General features: G+C 40.9%; 1 protein-coding gene across 1 annotated transcript; it reads right to left on the bottom strand.

Moving 5' to 3' along the window:
* Nucleotides 1–1,206: 1,206 nt before the first annotated feature.
* Nucleotides 1,207–25,928, bottom strand: TXNDC5 (thioredoxin domain containing 5). The gene is made up of 10 exons (XM_075052437.1): nucleotides 25,656–25,928; nucleotides 20,460–20,609; nucleotides 17,581–17,686; nucleotides 16,199–16,295; nucleotides 13,725–13,840; nucleotides 11,409–11,495; nucleotides 8,290–8,430; nucleotides 5,327–5,409; nucleotides 1,945–2,074; nucleotides 1,207–1,350 (listed from the first exon to the last, which is right to left on the bottom strand). Exons 1-10 carry the CDS (start codon nucleotides 25,865–25,867, stop codon nucleotides 1,228–1,230), a joined length of 1,245 nt encoding a protein of 414 aa, XP_074908538.1. The 5' UTR covers nucleotides 25,868–25,928; the 3' UTR covers nucleotides 1,207–1,227.
* Nucleotides 25,929–26,634: the final 706 nt, after the last annotated feature.

Here is a 26,634-nt window from a genome sequence, read left to right as displayed (position 1 = left end):
TGACAGATTAGTCAAATTAGCTTGTAGCCATCCTCATTCCATGAGTTTCTGTGCACACAAGATGGCAGAATTCAGTCCTTGTTTGCTGTTGTCTTTGTATTGTGACAGTCTGCAGTGTAAATTCTTTGGCTTTCAGTTATGTCTAACATGGAACATCTTATGTACCAAAGAATAGATCCATATTATAATCCAAGGCACCACAGAGTGCATGGTCCTAGCATTCAAACTTACCAATGCTTACAGCTTGGAAAAAGGTTAAGGCTCAAGAAGAGTGGGGAGCTATTTTACACTACTGTAGAACAGCTGAATGGCAAAAAAAAATTAAACATTGTACTACTTGTTCTCTAAGTACTCTGAATAAGGAGCAGGTCAGCACAAAGGTCTGGATTTAGGCAAGAGTAGGAAACACATGTCATCAGCTCTGAAGTCTAACTGATCATTTAATATTAACGGAGCAGTTAGTTGTTATAACGCCTATTCACTTTGGCTCTATATAAGTAGAGCATAGTTACTCCTCTGGAGCTGGACAGAAGCAGCCTATGAAAATCCACCTGACACACGTACACTATGGCATCGGTAATGTTCAGGCACATGTTACAGTACCATCACCTTCATTATGGCTAGACCTCCCATGCTGAGAGGATTAACAGGAAACAACCAGCTCATGGTGGCCTGGTATCTTCCAAAGGTGTGTGTGTTTTCAACCTCCCATGACTTTCCATTTCTTAACCAGTAGCTATATTAAGACAAATAGGGTTTAAGTACAGTTGTAGAGGCAAAAGTGACTCAACACAGCTGTAGCTTTTACCTTTCTAGTAATGATGGCCAGTTTGTAAGGATTACTTTTTAACCAAATCTAACCTGAAGACAAAAATACTCTACTGGTGCCCTTAAGTTGGTTTTCTTAATGTATTTTAGTCTCAAAGGAAACCATTTACACTTCATTGTGGGAATGCAGAAATGCTACCAATGCTGAAAATATTCTCAATTTGCACAGTAACTATTTGTTAGTTTTCCTTTGCACACAGGGTAGCATGTCTTCAACACACACACAGAGGGGAGATACCAATGTTTAGTACATTCCATTTCCTAAAAACAAACAAACAAACAAACAAAATGCCCCAATCCCCACTCCCACCCCCAAATACACTATCTGAAAATTAGCAATAATTGAAATCCCTCAGCTACTGTACAAAGACAGCCAGGGACGGAGCATCCAGACTTTTATTACAATTCATCCCTTGCCTGACGCAAGACAAAGCTATGCAGTGATTCAAGGTCTCTCGTTCCATTGTGTTCGCTGACTTTCTTTCCACCTCGGAAAAGCAGAAGTGTAGGATAACCACGTACCTTCAAAAGACACACACACACACACACACAAAAAAAGAAACACATTACTAATGTCCAGACTCACTAGTAGCCTTCACTTGTATCTACCTGACTCTGAAAAGCCACCACACCCCTCTAAAACAATAAGCCATTTTAATTTAAAAAAAAAACCAACAAACCAAACCCCAACACCACACCAGATGGCCAACCTGCAATTTCTGAACATTTGTAAGTGAATGGGATAATACGTGTTCCTCTAGGCTCTTGGAATGGTAGCTCCAGCTCTGTCTTCAGTTGTCTGCCTACTGGCACCAAATGACTTTTTTTTTCTGGGAACAGAACTTTGCACAAGACTGCTTTGGTGCTTTCACAGAGGGAGGCTTCTTATATTAGAGAATTCTTCAGCTTTATCCAATAATGAGAATGACCGAGTCTGAACAAACAGTCCAAGAAAGAAACGGTGTCACCAGGAACTACCTCTTTTTTGGCTAACAAAGAACACAGCTGCACTGTCACCAGGCACCCACAATGTGGCAGCCGGCTCGGCTGCACACTAGAACCTCTAACATTTGGTACACAATACTATCCCATTTATTTCAGATCTTTCACACTTACAGAAAATCTGTTGCAGACGTTACGTTCCACAGTGCAGTCTACTTCTGCTATTTTGACATCAGTCAAACCTGGAAATTGCTCTTTGGCAAGGTTCTCCCAAGTTGGAGCCAAGTTCTTACAGTGACCACACCTAGAAACAAAAAAGAGATAGATTTGTTTAGCAGATATACCTTCCAGTTTATCTCTACTGTCTTGCTGCAATAGCTGTAAGTTTAACTAGTTGCCTTTCCTATCCCCTAATGATTTGGCCCTCCAACTCCCTTGCACTATTATGTCAGTAAATTAGCTAAGAAAACAAGTGATTTTATGTAAGTTAAGCACTAAAGTAGTTTCTGGCCTTCATTAGTCTTGTCTGGAATGGTATGGTGGATGTTGGTGCATTAACATTTTACCCTACAGAGGAATATGAAGCCAAATAAAGATGAGCACAGACAATATTTAAATGGGAAAAAAAAAAAAAAGATTGCCTAGAAACAAACATGTTTTAAGTAAGGCACAAAATGTCTGTAGTACAAATTAAGTTTTCAGGTAGCATATGCCAGTTATGCTAAAGCTACATAGCCTGAGTTTAATTATTTAAATGAGATTTTAATTTCCCTATTAAATTTCTTCCAGTTCCTAATGGCCTCCTTGACTAATGTACATCACCCAGTGCTGGAAACTCAATTTTAATAGAGGCATTTGTCAACACAGATTCTGTTTTTATGAAACACTCCAGTAGTTTAATGCACTCTTTCACTGAAGGTGCTTTGAAGAAGTTTTTTGACCACTACCACTGTACTTTCAGGTAGATCCACAATGGAATTGTTTGATAGTCAATAAGCTTCACTTAGCAGATGGGGGGAAAAAAAAAAAATTGTATCAGGCCCTATTCCGATTTGCATTAAATAGAGAATCATTCCAGTTATATCATCAAAACCACCAAAAAGACTACTTCTATTTTATTCCCTTATGACTCTACAGTAACATGAGCATGTGGTCCACAGAGTACGCACAATGAAACACTAGTATCAGGAGAGAAAATGATACTGTAAAATGGCAGGAACTACAGTAAAGTATTAATTTTGGTTTTATTTTGAACTTGGCTAAGCCAAGTTCATAACTTGAACTTCTTACTGCCTTCAAGAAGAATTCCCAAAGCACTTTAGACTTTAAAGCTGCATTGCTCATTCTATTCTAACCCAGCTGCACCTTAATTGGGTTATTAAAACAGCACCGTAATTGCCTCGAGGCTGGATCAGGGCATTTACAAAAATAATGAAAGATGTCTCAGCAAAAGTTTTCTTAATGCAAGCCAGTGTATATTTAAACCACCTTGTTAATACACAGTGACAGTATAAAAGCATTTCTGACCGTGCACAGAAACTACTAGAAGAGGATGATTTTATGCTTACTATGCAAGTTAACATTAATATTTATCCAAAACTAACTGAAAGACAGAACTAGCAAGCAACATAGTGTTTGCTGAGCCCTACATAAATTAATCCACTTGGAAGAGAAAAAGGTCATTTATATGCAGAGCACTAAAACTGTATACATAAGCCTGACTTTCAGAGATAAAACTAGGATACCAGCTACATAAATATATGAAGTATTTTCCTAAACGGTGGCTTTCTGAACATTGCAGCCAGGGAGCGCACACTGGTTTAAGAACTTTACTCTCTGCATCCTGAATCACAATTTCTTAGCCTGCCATCCAAGACTGATCATATCTGTGAGATCCAGCAGCACCCCATTAGAATCTCAAGAGATAAGGACATGGTTAAAGTGCAGTATTACTAAGAAAAGTTAATTAAAAAGGGAGCATTTCTTTATCTCAAATTTTTCCAGAAGTTTCTTAGATAATGAACTCCTACGTATGCCAACAAGCCCTGGGTTCAGAAATCAGACTAGAAGCTGCTTTGTGCACAAGTGTAAACTGAATTTACCAGCCAGTTCTGCTGGTGGTGCAGTAGCAGCACAGGCACAGATTCAATCTCAGTCCCTCACAGTGTACCAAGAGGATAAAGGGAGCAAAGAAAGAGCAGTAAACGTGAAGGGGTGTGTGTATGGGCAGGGTATTTCTTAACACAGTGGTGGCAGATACTTGCCTACATCCAAAAGCAGATCTTTCAGACATAAGAGAGCATAGAAGTGTCTCTCAAGCAGCAAACCACAGTGCAGTAAAAAGGGTGACAACACTGGAAAATACTGCATCATTGAGATTACATAAAATGAAACTTTCCCTGGTACTTCTTGCCTACAGTAAGAAACACATTCATGCCCACTGTCAAAATTAAGCTGCAATACTTTGATACTCCTGAGCACATTTAAATATGGGTTGCCTTTGCTTGTGTTGCTTTGTAATGGTGACCTTTTACCACTCCAAACAAAAGATCTTTTTATATTTTATATACTGCATTAATGGGATGGCTAGTGATGAAATCAGAGATGTGTTCTCTTTCACACAGTGAAATACAGCTTAATTTTAATCTCTCCCCCTACACTAGGCTTCCTTCTTTTGGCTAAGAGACTGGGCAATGGATGAGAAAGATGGCATGCAAGTTTCATTAAATTCAATCCAGGCAGAAATAAGATGAAGTCTATAAACCAGAGAGAGAAACTTAAAACTTCCTTTTGGTCTCAGAAAGCAAACAGTACGAAAAGGGGGAAAATACTTGTTCTATGAGTTTGTAATACTGAGGTCTTACCCCAGCTTGGGTCCCAGGCTCTGCTGGATATGCCAGTAATGGCAGATGCCAGAAAGGACATTACTTCCCTGCCCACCCCCCATGCTTTCCATTGGGTGTCTACACCTACACCATCTGCATTGGACATTTCTACCTTGGGTGACTGTAAGGACATATTACACGGAACACTCCTAAGAACATGTCAATATTGTCACTTGTGCAAATTAGTTTTTTGTCAGTTATTTGAAGAGTAACAGCCAATTACCCATAGCTCTACAGTCTGTACCAATTCCCAGGTGCTCAAATGCAGCTTCCAAGTGAGGTTGGTTGTGGCAAGAGAGGGCCCAAAGGCCAGCATACTCTGCTTTCTCAACACTGGTGATACACTCCCCTCACCTTACCCTAATCAAGGGATAGGAGCACACTAAGCCTGCAAAGAAAGCTTCACTCTCCTTGTTCTCCAGCATTACGTGGAGGCCGACACAGTAAAGCTTCTCTGTCAGACTTTCCACAGAGAGGCACCCCAAGAAAGCTAAAACAGATTGAGCTTTTTTGCTGTAACTCTTGCCAACATACACAGTCTTCAGTTAATTCATATTTTAGATCCAGACAACAAATACAGTACTAACACAACTCAAAGACCTACAGCAACTAATGCACTGACAGCTTAGACAAGCAATAATCCTGAACAACAACAGGTGCAAACTTCTTACCATGGAGCGTAGAATTTAATAAAGGTGATCCCCCTAGCAATGGTTGCATCAAAGTCTTTTTCAGAGAGAGCAAGCACTGCAGCCTGTTCGGGGGAAAAAAAAAAAAAAGAAAAAAAAAGAGTCAAAACTTTTTGTATATATAACATAAGCCAAATGAGCTTTTACCTACCTGAAAGGGAAACTCAAACTAGAAAAGAGAATATTATTGATAAACAGGAGTAACAGCAGCACACCTCACTTCTTTTACCCCTCAGCTACTTTCCCCCCTTAGAGAGATGTAGAGAAGCGCGTATTTCACACTGAATCTCATCCATAATTGAAGAAACAAAACATCTCTATTTTCAGGGGATTTAATTGCATCCAAATTTTTAGTTGGGGGTGTGTGTGTGTGTAAGGAATCACCTTCATTTAATACACTGTCATGCAAATGTTTCAAGGAACATTGTTGCAAGAAACTGAGAGGAGTTGGCTTAAAGCACATAATGGCCATCCGAGAGTTTAATGAGGTATTCAAGGCATACTAGTGATGTCTTGACAGCTGTGCTCCCTCTGCTATATCCCTGCATTGTGCACACAGAAAAAACTGTTACCAGAAACACGTATTTGGCTGTTGAGAGGACATCACCACACCACACTTGCATGGACACCAAGAAGAATTTTCACTCCTGATAACATCAGGAGCAATGGCATGGGAGTAATGGGAGTATAGCACATTGCTTACAGACAGGCTCGTATGAGAGCACAGAACCGTAACAAACTTCATTTTTTGTGTGAGACCCTTAAGGGTGGGAGGGATTAAAAATAAATAAATAATTCTCATGCCCATAAAAGCTTCAAATTCAAATGAAAGAAAAACAAGAGCGCAACTGACAGTATTACCAATCTACTTTAAACCCAGTAGGAGTTTTATGAAGAGAAGCCAAAAAGAAACTTGAAATTACAAATTATCCAGTACCTTTAAATGTTTCTGTAAATAATTGTTAGTTCATGAAATCAAGTTATTAAGTTGAAGAGTTATTACCACTAAAGACTGAATTAGAAATTAGAAATTATACTTTCTAATTATTAAATAATTACAAATAATTAAATGAAGAAAAAATGAGCAATAATTACATATTCTTCTATTCTGAATTTCCTAAATGGGTATCTAAAACAGATGTCCCAAACATCATTTACAATCTAAGATACCAAATCTGAAAACCCCATAAATAACATCTTCCCCATAATCCACACAGTAAAACAAATTTTAAAGATCTGTAGATTACTATCAGAATGACAATGTGAACTGTATAACCACAAAAATAAGTTTAATATCAGATATCTCGGTTTCTTAAGAAAAAACATTTTATGCAATCACATAATCTGAGCATCTCCTGGTGACTCTATCTCAATCCATCTGGATCATTATTGAGTAATTTTAGTGATGTCTGGCAGGAGACAAGTCTCACAGACATAAAAGTACAGCTTCTGTGAAAGGGCTGGCAAGTACTTGGCCCATGCAAGACATGCGGGAATCCACGTAGGGGCTCAACACTGGGACACAAATTTGGAGTCAGAACTCACTGCTTTTGCTGCCTGTGGTACCAGCTGTGGGCTGCTGATGGCAAATGCAGTCGGTGTTTGCTGGCTACATGGGCTAGCTCCTTGCTTCAAAATTCATAAAAACAAAACCAGAAACAAGGTGTCTGAAGATCAGCGACCAAGAAATGGTAGCACCCAAAGCTGCGATGTAAAGTTGCAAAGACAAGTCGAGTCCTACGCTGTGTCTACTATTGGCAAAAAAAATCCCCCCACAATACTTTCCTGTTTGTATGTGTACTGGTGCATGCAAGGCCTAAGTGGGAATTTGTATCACATGTGGTTTGTGTTATTTCTATAAAAATAGAAAGACAACTAATTACTTTCTGCATTGTACCAACAACAGCTTGTTAGGATCTTCCAAATATGAGGTCAATTTAAAAAATAAATAAATTGAGGGGTATGAAAATTGCAAATCTATGTTGTCTATAACATTTGGTAAGCCAGTTTATGCAAGATGAATAATGCTGCTGGAAAAGTCAACTGGGAAAGGTAATGTTCTCCTGTGAGAAGCTGCATATAAACTGTATTTATAATATTGATGCTTTTTGATTACATAAGTTCATTCTACATCACAAGGGAGTATAAGTCACCATCCCCTATTTTCCAGGCAGAAGTCTGTTTTCCACATTTCATGAAAAGTATGCTTGAAAACCATCCCTAATTTCTCAATCTCACCAATTTTACATTCAGCTACAAGAAAAATGGCAGATGAAATGCCAAAATAATTAAAAAAGACAGAAAACTAAATGCCATGAAGTACAACTATGCAAAGGTGATAAAGTTATTCCTGCCAGTTCCTTGGCAATGTTCATAACCCATGCAGCTCCTACAACCAGGATTGGAATAAGCCTCCAAACCCAAGGAGTTTTCTTGTCACAGGACACGTTACCTTGCCACATTTAGATCAGTCTTCATAATCTTTGCTTGTTTGTTGTTTCTGCAGATAGTATGTCAGTATAGGACTCTGGCTTTTTTTTAGGGGCTTAGCAGCGTGCACCATCCTCCTGGGTTCAAGTGAGAATCTTGCAATAAACATTCATCTCCATAGTGATGAAATATGCTGTCATACAGACCAAGGTGCCAGCAGTTCCGCAGACCGAGAAAGACCACATTTATGCCACTCCAGCTAAACAACTTATTGAAACCATAAAAAAGGAGCCAGATTTTTTTTTTCCTTCTCTAATTTATCAGGTTAGTAAAAGTATCACTAGGATTTATGATCTGATTCCACTCATTAATTACTAAAAAAATAACCAGGAAAGTAGTTGGTACAGTTTACATCTAGAAATTGTCAAGCTATCAGAGAGAAACACATGGAAGACTCAGGCTGCTGAAACAGTTTTAACGCTTTCAACATCACTGCAGAATGCAGGAGCACTTACCTCAACACGGGTGGGTTCTGTGGGTGGCTGTGGGGCTTCGGCGGGTTTATCTGATGGTGGCTCTTTCCCAGAGCTCTGTAGTTGGGAATCCACATATTCCTTTAAGGAATCGAAGTCCCTCTTCCCTTTGTACTGGTCACCCTACAATTATCAGATAGTTTGTGCAACTGTGTATATGCAATTAACCTAGCAAATAAATAATTACCAGAAAAGCATAAGATTGCCAAGTGTAAGCATATTCATAATAAATCTATTTAATTTATCTAAATATTATCTAGTCATTAAACCTCTCCATGGCATTCCATTCACTCCACATCTTCAGGATTTGCCATAGAATGTTCTGTACCAAAACGGAACAATCTAAAATTTCCTTGAAATGAAAGGTATTTTAGAAACATAGAAGTAAGTTTTAGAAACTTTTCCACTTTGACCTTCATCTCTCACTCTAGTCAGCTTTTCCAAGGTTTTATTTTTTTGAACCTAAAGCTACTGCAAGGAACAATAAAGTACCCATCGCTCTTTGGTGGTGGTCTCTGTTACCACGAGAGCTCTCTCCAGTGCTTTGACAGGGCTGAAAGGCTTGACTTGCATGTCATGTAACTACATAGTCACTCCTCTGGCCCACACACTTGTCACATATCCTCAGAAAACCCAAGCAGTAAGGCAACGCACCTCAGTTCACCTGGGAGCAAGAGACAACAGCTGCCTGCTGTGGGGCAGGCATTTCCAATGGCACCACTCTCACCAAAGTTAAGTCACATTTTTGAACCTGCACATACAGCCCTCAACCAGCCAGATCTTCAAGAGCCATTTTGCCTTAGACGCTTCCCCCTATCTCAGGTACTTTCACAACTCTAGAGGATAAGAAATCAGAGCACCTCTGAGCAGTTTCTGGTCTCAAATCCACTGTTGGCCACCTCCAAACTGGCTCTTGCATGATTGCCCTCAGCGCTCTCTGCAAAAATTAGTACTAATTTCTCTGTTCAAAAGAGAGATCATCTCTTCAAGACACTACATACCCATTTTGGATAGAATTCTTGAGTTTCGGTCCCATGAGGTGTGGGCTACCAGATGTATCTCCTCTCACAGATGAGGAATACTCTTCAAGAAACAGCATACAATCTTCCATACGTTGGAAGGAAGAACAGACACCTCTTCAACTATTTCCTATATCTCTGGAACACTTTCTACACATTCTCCTTCTTTTGTCATTGATAATGTTACTTGTAACTATAGCCACTTTCCCCACACTGGGTCTAAATCACAAAGGAATTAATCTAAGATGATGCAAGAAGCCTGTACCTGCTTGTTTGTATCCATTTCAGTAGGGCAGGGTCAGTGCCCATTCGTTCCTCCCAGGGTTTCTGCTGCATCTAACCAAGAGGGATGGTGTGATGCCAGACTTCAGTTACGACAAAGGGGATGATGGCATTATGGACAACAAGGCTGGATGACTGAAGCAGTTCTCCTCCTCCTCCCCTCCCCTTACTGAACAGTGTAATAGCAACCAAAGAGATTTTTCAGGAATTTCTGGGTCAGATTATTGGAAAGTTGTTGGGGTTGTATTGTGTTTTTTTTTAAATATATTGTACCAGCCCACAAAGTAACATGCAATTCTGGTGGCAGTATGCCACCAGGGAATACCACACTGCCAATGGAGAAAAGCCAGTTTGATGTCAACAGAAATACATTGTTCAGACTAATGGCTGAGATTCAGCTTTACCAAATACAACAGCAGTGATCTGACTTTTTATTTCACCACACTCTTGATTCAAATAACTCCAAGCACCTCAAACTTCAATAATTACAAAGGGTCAAAAAAACCCAACTGATCTGGCTTGTCAAGAAAAACCACAGCTAACTTTTCTAGATCAAGATGGTATGGTTGTGGCAAGTTATCTTGCCATCAGTAGATATCTGAAAAATAAAAATAAAGCAGGTAGGGAACCATTCCGAAGAAACAGCAGCACACTTCCCATTCTTCAGACTCACGCCATATAGAGACAAAAGTTTATTTAACTGAAAACACCTCTAACCTTGGACATGCTACCATGTTTAACTTGAGCACTCCCTCAGCTTCCAGTTCTGCTTCTGACATGTGCCAGGCACTGCTCCTCGAGCAGTAACAATGCCGTGTATTCCCTGTGTGAATCAGGTTGGGATTCAAAAATGCAGATGCTGCTTCATTTAAATTCCCAGGAGTGTCTGATCTTATAGGGGTGCTTATACCAAACCTCACATGCACTGGTATGTACTTATGGCCACTTTCTCTTTAGAGCAGCACCAAACTGTCACAAGCCACAGCTGCTAAATTGGACTGAGTAGCAAAACTTCCATCTCTGATACCATAGATATTCAAAAAGGAATGCAAGATGAATGGGACAAAAAACCAAAACCCCCCAAAACTTAGTGGGTAAGAGCTGAAAGAGAAATCCTGGGTTCTCTGCTTGCAGACCTATTTTTAATATCCACTTAATACATTTAATTTATCTTGAAAGTGTGAAACATATGATAAGTAACACTACTATTTATGTTTATTTGCTGCTGTTCATGTATGTGGTATTTATAAATATTTTGCTTCCCCATAACTTCAGAATATTGTAATTCTTTGAATTGCTATGAGGAGAAACGTCAGCTGGGCCCACAGAACACTCTCTCACAGTGTCATATGAAGTGTACAGATTTACAAGGAAAATGTGCATCACTCAGACATCACTCAGCAGATAGGCACCACTTAGATGGGAACTTTCTGATACACATTGTGAAAATTACATACTTTATTATCTCTATTTCATCTATGTTTCTGTGTTTCATAGGAGGTAAAGTATTAAGATAAAGTAAACCCAGAATTCTCTCACAGTAGCATAATTGGAGATACTGCTAACAGATTTATGAACATAATACCAGTTATTTGCAGAGCACAAACAGCAAAAAATTCTAACTTTTCTCTGTGGACAAAGTATACCTCTTCTAGTATCTGACTGAACCTCCAAAATCTTTTCTCTCACAAGCAGACTTTTGTATATGCCCACTTGATCTCTTTTTCCCAGGATGTAAGCATAGTCCAAATATTATTCAGAAAAAAATGGTCTGATCTTTTGCTGAGCTTGCAGACTCACCTTTTCACCATTCCTAAACCAGAGGAGTGTGGGATAGCCACGAACTTGGGTTTCAGAGCAGACTTCGTAATGCTGGGTACAGTCGACCTACATTTTGAAAAAAAACCCCACCAAACAAACCATTCAGTGCATAAAATAAATATACAACAAGCATCATAGCCTCCCTTATGTTTAAAATCTCAGAAAAATACAGGAACAAGCAATACAATGGCTTGGTAAAACTCGGTACCAACTACTATCTTGAGACTGATTATGTCTGCCTTCCAAACAGTGGTTTGGTTGTATAATTGGGAGGCTACGTGTGTGTTTTGATATTTTTTTTAGGGGAGGTGGGGGAGGGAGATAGAGGGAAGTAGTAACAGTTACAAAGAACAATGAAGACATAATTAAATATTCCAATTAAAAAGTACTTGGTATTCTCAGTGAATAAAATCACTGCATGGACAGTAAGACACAAAATGCTAATATGAGAGAACTTTAAAGTGAAGATATATTGGCTCATCCATTTTTTAAAAGACTACTCTTTAAAGACTTCAGAAGACATGTCAACAGCTAGCAAGTTAACTTTACTCCAAGGGAAGTTCCCAGTGCATAGCACCATTCAATTCTAATATGTCATAAACCAATCTAAAGTTATCAGTTTATAATCTTTTTTGAAGCAGAAAAAAAGATAACTTAGGCACTGGAGTATTTGCTCAACACAGCACTTGGATTTTGAATTTTACATTAGAAACACTTTGCTCCAGATGACTGAAGATCAATTCTAAAGATTAAACAGCATCCTGCCAGTAGGTATCATTGCTGTTAAGATGCCATTCCCCCAGATTACATGAAGGTCATGGTTCAACCTTCTTAGAAACAGTTGTGTTTCCTGTTTACTTAGACTTACAATCTTAGGTGAGACATGTTTCAAATAGTTTCACAAGGTATACAGTTATACAAAATTGACTAGGCATCAAGACAAATCTTAGTGGCTTTATTAAATAGCAACTATCAGTATTAGTAACTGCGAACACAACTGAATAAAACAGAAATTTTGGAAATTTTTTCGTTATTCTTCTCTGGGTATCAGAGAATGGTAACTTCAAGAAGACACTTAAGCTAACCAAAGATTTTATCAGACAGCAAGCAAGGTTCTCAAAAAGTAAAACAGCAGATGCAACATTTGGTACAGACAGCATCGAAGAAGCAATAGCCTCCAACATTTTATTCTCAGAGGGAATCTACTTTTATATCTACCAGGTCTCAAAATTTTATATATATATGTCTTTTCTAAAGTTCAATTATGCTGACCTGCTCTGTACATCTTCGGCATACCTGAATAAGCAGATTTTAAAAAGCATTAAAAATAAAAGTAATTAAAAAACAACAAAAAAAAAGTTAAGCTCATCACCCCTAGTAACAGCTGAAAGTGCTATGAAGGCAGAGGCAGGGGAGATAGCTGGGGTTTTGCCCCTCTGCAGGACTGACAACACTGCTAATTGTTATGCAGTCTTTCAGATCAGCGGAACCAGTCTGAAAGCTTAAGGACATGGAAGCTGAGCCTGGTCAGTTTTCCACCATTGGCAAATACAGAGGGATTCACATCATGAGCCACCTGTGGACTTAGGTATGGGTCAGCAAATAAAGCCAGTAACTGCAATTGCCAGACCACCTCCATACCTCTGCACAGAAGTCACTCCACGTACAAGTAACAAGCTCCCATGGTAAATACACCACAGAACCTGGTTATCAACCCTAAGGGAAATAGTAAAGCAGGACAAGATATCAGTTTTTAAGGTGGAAGACCCCCTGAAACCTTTAGAAAGTTCTATGGGGGTAAAGAGGGGAAAAAAAAAAAAACCAACCCAACAAAAAATGAACCAAGAAATAATTCATCATAAGGAGCCCTGTAGGTCTAAAGCTTGCTAAGGAATCCAATGCTGCAAAGAGCAAATTAGAAGTCACTTTCCCACTCAAAATAAATACTGAAGTCTATCAATTTCTGACAAAGGGGAAGCATAGTAAAAAACAAATCTCAAAACATTATTCCCTGCATCTGAAGTATTAGACTTATTCCCAGCTCTCTCTGAAACACAGGGAGCTACCTGTGTTTCTAACAAGTCCTTGCTTAAATGAGGGAGTCCTGTCAACTGTGGATGTGTGAGAAAAAAAAATAAATCCCAAAATTAAAATAGAAACTATGACTATAAAAGGATTTAAGAGATGACAAACAAAAAAATTGTTATTTGCAAATCACAGCACAAAAAGCATGATACTTGGCTGAAACACCCATTCACACAAAACACATTTTCAGACTAAGAGCATTTCACCTACCTTGCCAATCTTGACAGTTTCCGAATGCTCAAAGGCTTGAGCCAGCTGTTCCCAGGTTGGGGCCAAAGCCTTGCAATGACCACACCAAGGGGCAAAGAATTTGATAAAGTGATTACCTTTTAAGTCAAAAGTAAAAAAAAAAAAGGTTTAGCTTGTTTGGAATTAATTTGGCTTCAATTAAAGACTAGGTACTAATCTCAGACTGCAAATTTATCATGGTATTTCCTGAGTTAAAGATAGGAAACACTGTGAATCAAAGGCCAGGACAGAATACTTCAGCAATTAGGTTTTCAATACTGCATGCAGTCCCTCAGTGTTGCCAATTTCCCTGAAAATCCAAACAGCTTCACAACCTCAAGCCAACAAGTGGGATATTAAAACTGATATTTTTAACCTCACCATTTGCTACAATGTCTAATTCTGCCATGTCAATCACTTGCCCTATTACAGAGTAGAAAGAACCACCAAGGAACATGCATTTATAACAGCATAAATGAAAGTAAGCATTAGACTTCAACTTAAACATTTCTTAGGAAACACCACTGCATTAAGTCCATGCACTACCTAAACAATTTTGTTTAGCTTTCCATTCTCCTTTTTCTGCCCTGATCTTTGTATTTTCATGTCAGCTATTCAGAAATAGCTGTCTTTAGCAGATTTTTGCAGTATTTTATAGAGAGGAGAGTCTCTGTACTATCTCCTACTAATGTTTAGTTTAAAAGTATCATCTTAATTGCAGAGTACCAGAATATGCCATTTCCTTCTATTAAGATTACTATTAATTCAAGATGCTGCATGCTTTTGCACACATCAAGGCAAGGCTCTGTTAATATGAAATAAAAACGAACTTAATTAAAACAAGTAAAAAAATAAAATCAAATTAACTTGAAGGAAATGCCAGCAACTGGAAAAAAGCTCTTTTTAACAGAATTATTCATAATCCTTTGAAGACTGCTTTGGGGCTAACATTACTAGAATTCATTTCTAGTTTGAGGGCTTGTTCACAAAAGGAGGTCAGAGGAAAGACGTCACAAAATAACTAGGAAATGTAAACAGCAGTAGTAGCATACTCTAACTTGCCTGCTCTGCACGTAGAAGAGTTTCAAAGTGACTGACATGCTTTGCTTTGGTTAAGTAAACTGCAAACTGAAATTTCTCATGAATGAATAAGAACATCTAGTCAAAATCAGCTATTCTATACTACATATTCTGATATACTCTCCTCCCCGATAGGAAAAAAAAAAAAAAATTCTTTTTGCCCTAGAGCACCAAAAAGGTAAAGGGAGACGTTTTAAGAACAAAAGTCAACCTTCCAGCTGGAACTGCTAAGCCTCCTTCTAAATTTAAGCACTGAACTTGTTGTAACTGAAGTCAAGAGAGGACAACAGCTTTACAGATGATCATAAACCTGCTCAACCATTGGATATGACCAGGAGAATGTCTCCTCTATGAATGCCAATGGACACATAATGAAAAATTACAATAAAAATACTAAAACATTTACACATACACTAAACTTAACTATCTTCTCAGACTGTGGAGTTGTTTGATGCTTAGCATCTCCCTGATGGCTTAGAGAAGAATCCATGAAGAATTTTTATGTAATTCTGTGTTTGGCCACATATGCTGGGAAGTTTTAAGTTAGCTGCACAAAATGCTTTTCCACCTGAAAATATTTCTAATCTGTCAATGGTTACTTCAAGAAGCTCTAGTATCTGCCTCAGTGGTGGTATCACACGGGCACAGACAGTTAATTTAATCTGGCCTTTGGTTTTAGGAAAGCAGACAGAGATGGTAGGATCATTTGTTGTTACGGCAGCGCCAAGCTTCTATTGTAAGATTTTGCTCATTCTCTAAAAAAACTCCACCCTGGGGGGATGAAATTTCCCATGTTAGGTATCACTCCTGGCATTAATTTTAAAGCTTCCAGACAAAATATTTTTTAAAATGGCCAAATAGGTGAATTGTTTTGCCCACATTAAATTCTGGAGGAAGGAAGCTAAACAATATCAAATAAGGGGCCAGACTGGAGTGGGATGGGGGCAGTAAGGAGGAAGCAGGTGGATTATACTTATTCAGAAGAGCAGTCTGGGAGTAAGAACAACCAGCACCTAGGGAAAGAGGAAACGCGACTTGCAAAAATGCAAAGTGGCAAGGCTATGACTGAGCAAGGAACTTGGAGAAAGAGAGAGTTTAGTTGAGCAGGCCCCACTAGCTTCTTCCATGTGATTATGGGCCTTAATTTTACTGCCTACTGAGTGGAGTGCCGTTCTTAAACTTCCTCATGGTATGCAATATGTAATTAGAAACTACTGCATTTTTACACAGTCTGTAGTTTCATCCTCTTTCACTAGGTGTTACTGAAAAATAAAAGTGGGAAGGAGGTACCTTGAAATCTAACACTTCTGTTGCAGACTTCCCACTACAGATGTCTCTGTAAGCAAGTATCTCTCGCTTGTGAAAAAAACAGTTACCTTCTGCTATGTGCATCTTGAAATTGTCTGCTGAGAGTTCATACATTCCCTGCTTAGGTTCAGGGGTTTTTGGTGGTTCCACATCAGATTCTGGATCCTATTCATGAGAAAAATTAACTTTTATTTGTCTTGCACAGTAAATACACAATATTAGATTCCTGTCATCACACCATTCTGTGGTAGTGTTGTAAACTCTGTACTCTGAAATTTTAAATTCCTAAAGCAATGTCCTTAATTAGCTTGATTTAGGTATCTAATGTTTCCTAACAAAAAACTACTTGAAAGCAAAATGTGAAAAAGACTACCACACAGAAAACAGCTATCACAGTCATTGGAATAATAGAGTCTTTCACCATGCTGTAGTATAGTCACAGAACACAACTACTGCTATGGCGCATCACCATATATTAATACACTTAGATTACACAACAGTTCCTCCATAGCATCATGCGTCAGCCACACCTGCCATTGCACCAGTTTCAGTGGTCTTTGGGCTATTTAAAAATAGCTAGCGAAAAAGCTATTTTCTGCTCCCCTAATGCCGGAAAGAGGGACCTAATGGCTCCATGAAGGCAGCAATAAGGTGAAAAGAGCAAACACTTTATAGGTATAACTTGCAGAAAACCCATTGGCAGTTCAGCAAAAGCAAATGACTACTTTCTAGATCCTAGGCTCAGAGCTGGAAAGAATTTTTTAAGAACCTCAAAGGAAATTTCTTAAAATAGTTTAGTATTTAATGTTTAATTATTAAAAATACCATGTTTGTTTAAATATAATCACGTCCTAACTGTGGTTCAGCAATCACTAAAGCTTTATCATGATTAGAAACTAATCACAAATTTAATTTTAGGCAAGGCTTGGCTACTATATGTAAGTGCTACCCCTAAACTCAAGCGTTTTCCTAGTGATGGTATTAGATTAACTTACCTAACCGATTATTTTAAACCCTCTCTTTAGGCTGCAACATTATCAGATAAAAACTGAGCTAAAGATGGCATCCACGTTTTAAGAGGTAATTAAGCCCAACATAAATGCAATTTATAACGTATTACAGCTATATTGCTGTTCTTATTCTAGAAACATTATGGCCTACAGCTGTCAACTGAATTGACACTAAGAATTGTATCTTAAAACGTCAAAATGCTAAACATTAAAAACTGCATTATGTACTATCGTTTTAAATAGAGGAAACAAAGGGCAGGTCACAGGATGACAGTTTTAATTACTATTCTGACTTACATGGAAGCTGTTCCATATTGCTATTGCTACCTGACTCCTGACTTTTATTCTCAGGAGCAGATTTCCTCCTGGAAAATGAAGCCTAACCTACAGAAATGATAAATAAGCAAGTCTGCAGAAGGGAATATTTCCTTTGCACTTACAGGTGGTTCCTCATTTAGTTTCTCCAACATCCAGTTTTCCAGGGCTTGGAAGTCCCTAGGGCCTTGGTATTTCAGAGGTTCTTGTCCTGGTTTAAGCAGCTTTAGGCTAAAGGATCAAAATGTAGAAGAGAGTGAGGCAAAAATTTTCACACAGGAAACATTCTCAGAAAGCTAACACGCTTTGCTAATCCACAGCAATGCAGCTCAGGCTGCAGTAACAGCTCTCTCGACTATCAACATCAGCATCAGGCATCTCGCTCAACTTAAAGGGTCATGGCTAGAACTTAGGACACTTTTTCATTCCCATGTAAGCTTTTAAAGGAGATTTTAAAAACAGCACAAAGAAATACCATGTTAAAAATCAACATAGCCTAATATTACTTTGATCAATAAGCAAAAGCAAATAAAACATTGCAGCGTTCAGTTCACAGGTTAATCATTCATTATGCCTATGAATCCTATTTCAGTTTGTCAAAAAGCATCAATTTGTTTTGTTCACCCCTCTCCATAACCAAAGGAAAAATATCCAATGCTTATTTTCCCAGGAACTTCTTTCTCATGTTTTGTTCCCTGACTGCTCTTGGAATGTAGGACTTTTCATGTGGTATTAAACTGATTAAAAACACGCTGAAACAAGTCAATAGGACAAGGAGATAAATGACTGCTTATAGGGATTCAAGACTTCATGATTATAACATTTAGTAATTGCTATAAAACTTTTCCATAAGCTACCTAAAGCTTCTACTCTCAAATATTTAAGTTAAAGTTGGAAACATATTTGGTAAGTATCAACTTCTGAACTAGTCTTATTTTTTAAAGCAAATCATAGTTTCAATTACTACTGTCACCTAGCCCTCAGTTCCCCTTGCTGACCTGTCACTTTGTACTGCTTTTTCTTTTTCTTGAAATGTTTTTCTCTCTCTTCTTGTTCCACAGTTTGAAAAAATGAACACATGAAAATGTTGAAAAACCACATAATGCAAATACATTCAAAAGAGATAGAAGCTCCCACTGCCTTTTCTATTTAAGGTATTCTTGAATGTTCCTTGTGATGATAATAGTAAAAACTTTTTTTTTTGGGGGGAGGGGGAAGGGAAGGCAACTTCGTAATAAGAAGGAAACAACAAAAATGAAATAGAACAACATCTAAAATGCACCTCATGGCAATACTTTTGAAGAGTAACTAGAAAAAAAAAAAGAAGATAGCTTAAAGAGCCAGCTACACCTTTATTTTCTTCAGATGAGGGTAAGTTTTCTCCAGTTCAGTTGAGAGAGTATTTTGCAGCACCAAATAATCCTGAGACAACTATACTAACAAGCACAGGGACCTGCTCAGCCAGTATTACCCTCAGGGGGATGGAAAGGGAATGCAGCCTTTCCTTTGACGGGTGTTTGGAAAAGCAGTGCAGGGACCAGCACATCCTGGACTTGCGACAATCCCTCTGTGCCTGAGGAAGCTGTGAAATTTCCCTTGCTGGAGGTTTTTGAAAACAGGCTAGTTAAAAACTGCCTCAGACAGGAAGAGAATTGATATAATGAATTCCCCTTTATCTCTATATTTCTATAACTAGCAGATGACTGTCATCTTATTTATACTTTTCAAGTGGATGAAAGCAAGCACTAACTATTCCTAGATATTCAATGACTTTAAAGAGGAGCGGGGAAGAAAAAGGAGCAATTACACATCCATTCATTTTTTTCTTATTCAAAATCCCTGCCACTCTTTTCTATTTTACAAGGAACAGCACCACAATATAATCGATGCAAATATGCAAAGACAACCAATGTTCACTTTTGGAGATATTAAAATAGAGTTGTAATATTCATTGTTTCTTGGTCTTTCTAGTTGAACTAAACCACAAGCTGCCCTTAAGGACAATTCCTATTTCAACAAGGACTTTGCTATTTATAACTTTCAACTTCTACTCAGTCACACTCATCTGCGTCAAAGCGGGTGCAGCCAGGAGCATATGTCAAGTTCAGGCTGTTGCTGGGGTCAGCAGTAACGCTAGGCAAAGTGAGCAAAGGAAAGGAAACTGCAAAATACATGCTGTGGAAGGTCTACAGATGATTACATTCTCCACTTATCCCCACTAAGATGAGTAATTAGTAAAGCAGTTGAAATGATCCCATCCATTTTTGCAAGAAGCTTTAAAGAAAGACACAAGTGGAAAAAAATTCCTTTGCTCCTTTTTAGTTTTTTTTCTAACCCAAAAGCCAGATCCAGGCTGACCTCTCATAGATACTCTAGATCATGGTCTGCATACCAAAGCTGAGGTAGCAAGGCATACATCCTTTATAACAGGCCAAGTTTAACAACCTTAAACTACAAATTAATTTCTCCTAGATCAATATAAGCAAAATTACCTAGAAAAAGTCTGTACAACATCAGCACTGCTATGCTAAGTGATACTCTTAATTTATCATTTTATGAGCACCAAGTTCACTCAAAAATTTAAGAGATCACCTATACATTAATTATGAATGGTGCAGTGTACTGACGAACTTGTGACAAGTTATTTTTAAAAGTACCGTTACCAGAGACCAGTTCTATCATGCATATCACAGCTGTATAACGTACTATTGCTTGAGAAAGAGGTACCCTCAGAGAAAAGTAAAGGACAATTCTGGACTTCATTTAAACACAGCCATCTTCCAAGACATAAAACAGTTTCTTTAAAAACAATAAAAGAGTAAGAGTAGTATGTATCACATGACACTTGGCAACATGGTAAAAAGGCTTACAATGAACATATGAGGTCCAAAGGGCTACAAAGAAACCCACGAAAAAATATAGCTCAGAAGTTAGCTTCAACAAATTGGCAGAGGTTCACAGAAAACTAAAAAAGAAATAGGAGCAGACATCCTTTTATACTTACGTAGGGTATCCTCGGATGCCAAATTCAGAGCACAGTGGAGTATCTGTAGTACAATCCACTTTAACGACATAGACCTGTGGGTTTTCCATGTTGTTGTATTTATCTCCCAAATCATTCCAAGTTGGCTGGAGACGCTGACAATGTCCACACCTACAACAGAAGGAACAAGATATTTGCTTAATAACTGCTCACATTTAGAGGGGAATGAATCTACGGAAAAGTCATATGCAGAGTGGTCAGAGATTTTTATAAATTTAAAAATAGTTAAGTCAGAAATCTTCCATACTTGAGCACAGTTACACTAAGCAACAGTGAATACTATTAAGAATTGTAGGACGCTGCAAACATATCTCATGTAAAAATCATCAAGAGATGAGCACTTCTTGCTACTATCCTTTTACGTTACAAAGCCTACTGAACGCCCCCTGAACTTCGTGAGGATATTAAGAAAAGCACTCTCAGTCTTCCAGCTTTCTAGAAAAATCCTGCAAGGCTGCCTAGCTCGCTTTCCACTCTAACATTTCAAAATACCAGATATTTTAGCAGAAGTAAGAAGATAACAGTTTCTAGCCTCTTTCTAAGGCCGCTCGTGTGTGCCACAGACATTGTAACTCAGAAGTCATGAAACACATTAGGACTGATTTCTGAACAGGGTTTCTCTAAATCCTCCCATACCATGCTTTGCCCCAGCAGCACACCATCAACTAATTATATCTGCATATACACAGAAAACTGGCCTTATACAGTTGCTATAACAGCAGCTCCCCGGAAGCAGAAAATGGCTAATATTCTTCTCACGGTTTTCCTAGTCTTTCAAGTCATTACAGCAATGCACTATTCCTGTAACTACGATGAATAATTTTAAGGAATGGATTTTCATTTCTCTCTAATAGCTGCTTTTGCCAACCCTCCAAGACATCTAAAAATACATAATTGGATTAACAGAAAATATTCTCAACCTAACAGTATGAAGGCTGTTATTGCCCTAGGCATGACCTAGACAGTCTACTTTGTAAGTAACAATTAAAACACCATTAGGACTTCGCAGAAAGTTGCTGCCATTTAAAACAGTTTCACTTATACAACTGATTTTGAGTCCACTTGTAGAAAAGCTGCATGGATTCACACCTTTCTGGGTATCCTGGTATCATTAAGGCAAATACAATAACCTTGAGATTTACTTTAAGATAAAGAATGTCTTCTGACCTTAATAAGGTCCTGTTAGGCACAGTGGGTCACACATATTCCCACTATGTGGGGGAATACAACCTCCCATATGATCTTATTCTGAATCGTCATGGTGAAGGGATACAATGTGTTATTACTAAAATCAAATATTTCTTAAATAGTTAACTTCAGACTGAAGTCCCTCTATAGTCAACTCTTTCATGGAGCTTGAATTAAGAGGAGGATTTTGGATTCCCTGGTCCTTTCCCTTAGCAGTTGCGGGGGTTTTAAACATCGAATGAATACTGAGTGGTGTTAAAGAACAGAGCATGGAAAACTAGGTAAGGCAATCTCAAGTAATTAACCTGCTGGTTTTTAAGCGCAGAACAGAGCTGCCTTGTCCGTATTTAACACCATGATCCCTGCTATATACAAAGTTACCCTTTCCCTTCCTTCTTCAGATTATATGAGCTAAAATTGAAAATAAAGCAGGAAAAATGCTCATATCTGAATCTGTAATCAAGTAGTTAGTCCTGGTTTTAAAAAAAATTCAGTGTTACATAGAAGGAGACACAAGACAAAACAGCCCCCTAAACACTTTTTCTGAAATTCATAAGGTGTAGCTGCAGAATATATAAAACCAGAGAAGTCATAAATAAAGAGAACAAGACCATGCAACATCACATGGCTGCCTTAGCCCCAGGTCCCTACACAGTAGTTCATTGCTACCACTCCACATTACACCAGTGGGGCTGGAGGAGCAGCCAGTTCTACCACTGGGGACGGTGGGGTCCTGGGCATCAGTGAGGAGTCCTGCTCTTCCTTCCCTACAGGGGCTAGTGTGGTGCAAACATTCATAATCTCTGTTTACAAACGTAAACAAAGATCCAAAAGAGACTAACAAGGCCATAGGAAAGATCCACCTTTCTGAAAAAAACCAGACCAAAACCCTCCTTCTTGTACACCACTAACATCAGGAGGTGTGGGTGAAAGGACGTTATTTGTAAGAGTTTGCAGATAGGTTGCCCATTTTAACTCTGAGCAACCGTGTGCCACAAGCACTCGTGGCTGGAGATTATCTTGCTGTGGCAGTATCTATAGACTACCAGGCTGCTCTACCTCAAGCTGACAGGTCAGTGCTCCTCCCATAGTGTCAGCGCTTCCCATCTGGAAAACTGGATGGCGAACTTCCTGGGCCATGACAAGAAGGGATGTAAAGGTACACAAGGACCATATATGTCAAAACTGCAGTTACTGATAAGTCCTGTGCAGTCAGTGAGGAACGTGGACATTTCTGGAGGCCACCAGTAGAGCTTGAGCTCTGTAGCTAGCAAGGGCAGCACCACAGCAAGATACAGCACGAATCATTACTCAATTAAAAACGTAGGCAGACCGTGGGATAGACAGGTATAACAGTACAAGCAGCACAGGACCAGTCTCACTCTAGACAAAACAATCCGGCTGAGGTAAAATCCAGTCAACAGAGTTCAATCCGACAGCAGCGAACTCTGGTGATCAAGTCTGCTTCAGCTCCGTGGACTTCCTGGGGTTTACCAAGAGACCACATATGTTGAAAAGTCCTGTAATGGTCAAAATAACACAATGAATCTACTCATTTGAGATTCCTTCCAATTAAGGAACCAGGGGGAACCTCTTTCCTCTGTAGACACACAGCTGGCACGGCCAACATCTTAAGAATATCTAGTGCTGTCAAGAGAGTAACCTGCTCATGGTCAAGCGTAGCTACCCAGGGGGACAGCCTGATGATCAAAAACCTTAGACATGTGGTGGCAAATGACTTGGAACAGTCTCTTTTTGGAATAGCCTGCAATATTTGAAACAAACGTGGACCTGGTGTACCACTGCTGTTTGGGAGGGAGGCCCTCAGCAACATTTGTTTCAAGAACCCAGAAGAGTTACAGCAGCTCTGTCTAGCCCAACTCTTATAGGTAGTATTGACAATGCAACATTAGCAGCATCCATAGCAACCTGAAAGACAACCCTAGCTGAACATGGGGTTGTTTGCTAGGCTTCTCCCTTGTAAATTCAGGGAGCAGTGCCAAAACGCATTGTTCTGTGAGAGGCATTAGGATATTAGCACATTAACATCACCTAGGAATAGGGCAAGAGGCTCTAACACAGACTCCAGGGCTGCCACATTGCCGCCTGATCCCACTGACGATAAAAGCACTGGTATGTCTAAGCACCCCTCTCAAACACTTGGATATTCCCGTTGTCCTTCTCTTCCTCTTGGACCCAAAACCTGGCCCTCTTGCTGCCTGCCAGGAGCCAGGAGTCCAGACCAAGGGCCCTGAAGCCAAGACCCAGAGATCTGGAGGAGGCTTGCTAAGGGCGAGAACGTCCAGAGAAGCTGCAACAAGTCTGGGAAATGATGCAGCTCCCTCGTGCTCAAGTTGGGCAAAGATTCTCAGCCCTCCCAAGGGCACAGCGTGGTCCAAGTTTGCAAGGACGGCGCTCTCTTTGTTGCGCGCTGAGGACGTACACAGCATGGGCTGGACTCTGCAACAGCCCCTTTGGCACAGGGTCTCCTATGAAGACTGCGCCAAGATAAAAACTCATCTGGTTTTAGGGATGCCTGTGAAATAGTCAGTCAAAGCTTGGACAGACACAGGTATTATCACCTGAAAATGGGACAGAGCAGAAGCACTCCTGCTCTGCACGGGCATTTCTGGGGCCTTACAGCTCTCTCAGGCAAACGTCCTTCACCAGCAAGTCAGGCGTCCTCCGCTTTTGTGATCTTCAGAGAACAAAGGCAGGCATCTGCTCTTTCAAGCTTTTGCTTAACATTTTCATATGGCATAAACAAGTTGATGTTAATAACAAAAAAAGTAGTAGTTCCTCAGTTTTGAAAGGAAATCCTTTTCTGCTGTTGATTTCAAAGAGCGTCATGACTCACATATGCCTAAATGGCACCACGTACCAACGGATAACCTAGGATCAAAACATAACGTCTGCATATTGTTCCCTTAACTTTGTTTTACCTAAATTTAAGAAAACTCGGCAGGAAAAAACCCAAACAAACATAAACCCAACGAACCAACCCTAACAACAAAACTCCCAATAACCTCTACTGGATATCATTCAGTCAGATAAAGAAGGGTAGGGGAAGAGACGAAGGAAAGAGAAGAATATGAACAACCACTAGAAAGGCCCAGGGATGAGCAGCACTGTCCTCCTGACAGCTGTAACATCCAGCAAAGCCCTGCTCTCCCATCCTTCTCTGCCATTCTTGTGTCAAACGTACCAGTCCAGGACAAAAGCCCAGTAGGTCTCTTGGAAATCTGAGAACTCTCCAGCTCGGCTACCTGCGGCCTCGGCGACACAGTGCTATCGTTACACCGCTTTCACTGCCAATTTACCTTTAGATTTCGCGATTGCAGAGAGAACATAACTTCTGCAATGGAAGTATTCGTGAGACCGGGGGGCACAAGGTAAGTGACGGTCACCAAATCGCACCCACTGCCACACACGGAGGCCGCGCGCTCTTGGGTCTCTTTGAGGAACGAGGTGAAGCGGCGTCCGGGGAGGGACGGGGAGAGCCGCCGGGGACCGGGGCCGGCTCCAGCCCAGCAGAACCGGGGCTGACCCAGCTCGCCTGCCCCACTGCCCGGCGGAGCGGCGACTTCACCCGCAGGCCCCACGCGGGGCGTGGGGGCACCGCCGGGAGCCCACGGAGCCGCTCCGGGTGCCGCCGGGGCAGGGGGCGGCCTGGCTGAAGCCCCCCCACGGGGCCGGCACGGCCGCGGAGGCCCGGGCCAGGCACACGCGAAGCTCCGGCTTCCCCGTCCCGGCGCTCCGCAGCCCCCGGATGCCGTGTAACGCGTGTCGTGTCCCCCCCCCCCCCGCCGCCGCCGCCGGGGAAGGCGCCCGGCCCGGCCCCCCGAGGCCTCCCCCGCCGCCCGGCCCGGCCCGGCCCGGCCGCCTCCCGCCGCCACGTCAACGTGGAAGAAGGCGGGCGGGAGGGCCCCTCGCCGGGCCGGGCCGTGCTCCGCCGCTCCGGATACCCACCACGGGGCGAAGAACATGACGAAGTGGGGGGCGGCGGCGGCGCCGTGCCTCAGCATCTCGGCGCTGTAGAGGTGCCGCCCGTGCGGGTCCGCCTCCGCCGCCTCCGAGCCCGGCTCCGGTTCGGCCCGCCCCGGCCGGCCGCAGAGGACGGGGCCGAGCACGGCTAAGGAGAGGAGGCGCCACCAGGCCGGGCCGGAGCGGAGCGCAGCCATGGCAGCGCCGAGACAGCGAACGGCCGAAGCCCCGGGCGGCTGCTGCTGCCGCTGCCGCCGCCTCCCGCCCCTCCCCGCCCCGCCCCGCCCCGGCTGCCGGCCGCCCCCCCCACCCCCCGGCGGGCAGCGGGCCCTGGGGCACCCCTGCACACACACAGAGACACGGCACAACCCCCCCACGCCACCACACACGCTCCCTGCACCGCTCCTTTCTGGAAATAATTTATTTTTTTTAAAGAAAATTTAAATAATCTTATATATACACTCTCATTTGTATACAACATCTAACATTATATACTAATTATATATACATTTATATTTAAAATTCACAATTATAATGATTTTTATACTTTTCTATACACACACACCCCGTGATGAAGCTTTTCTTCAAGTACCTCTATGAAAAAAAAAGGCAAGCGGGGTGGTACACAGCACAACGGTGCTGTGCCTCGGGGAGAAAGCCCTGCTGCCCACCCAGGTCCCCCCCACCAGCGCCCGTGCCCAGCCGGGAGGAGGTCACCGTCCCTCGGCTCTCCTGCCCCGCGCTTCTCGCCCGCTTCTGAGGGAAGGGAACGGGTGCTGGCACTACCGGGGGATGCTCGAGTCGCAGCAGTCGAACAATAACCGGTAAATACTAATAGTAGTAGTAGCAAATAATACTAAAAGATAATCAGTACGAGATAGCTGCAAGCTGATATAGCACGGGAGAGGGGTTTGTATTTCTACGACTGCTCCAATTTTAATTAATTTCAGTTTAGGTTTTAACT

This window comes from Buteo buteo, chromosome 20 (genome assembly GCF_964188355.1).
Source record: "Buteo buteo chromosome 20, bButBut1.hap1.1, whole genome shotgun sequence".
In the NCBI taxonomy this organism is placed as follows: Eukaryota; Metazoa; Chordata; class Aves; order Accipitriformes; family Accipitridae; genus Buteo; species Buteo buteo.
The sequence above is the reverse complement of the archived record's forward strand: the minus strand, read 5'-3'. Positions and strand labels throughout refer to the sequence as shown.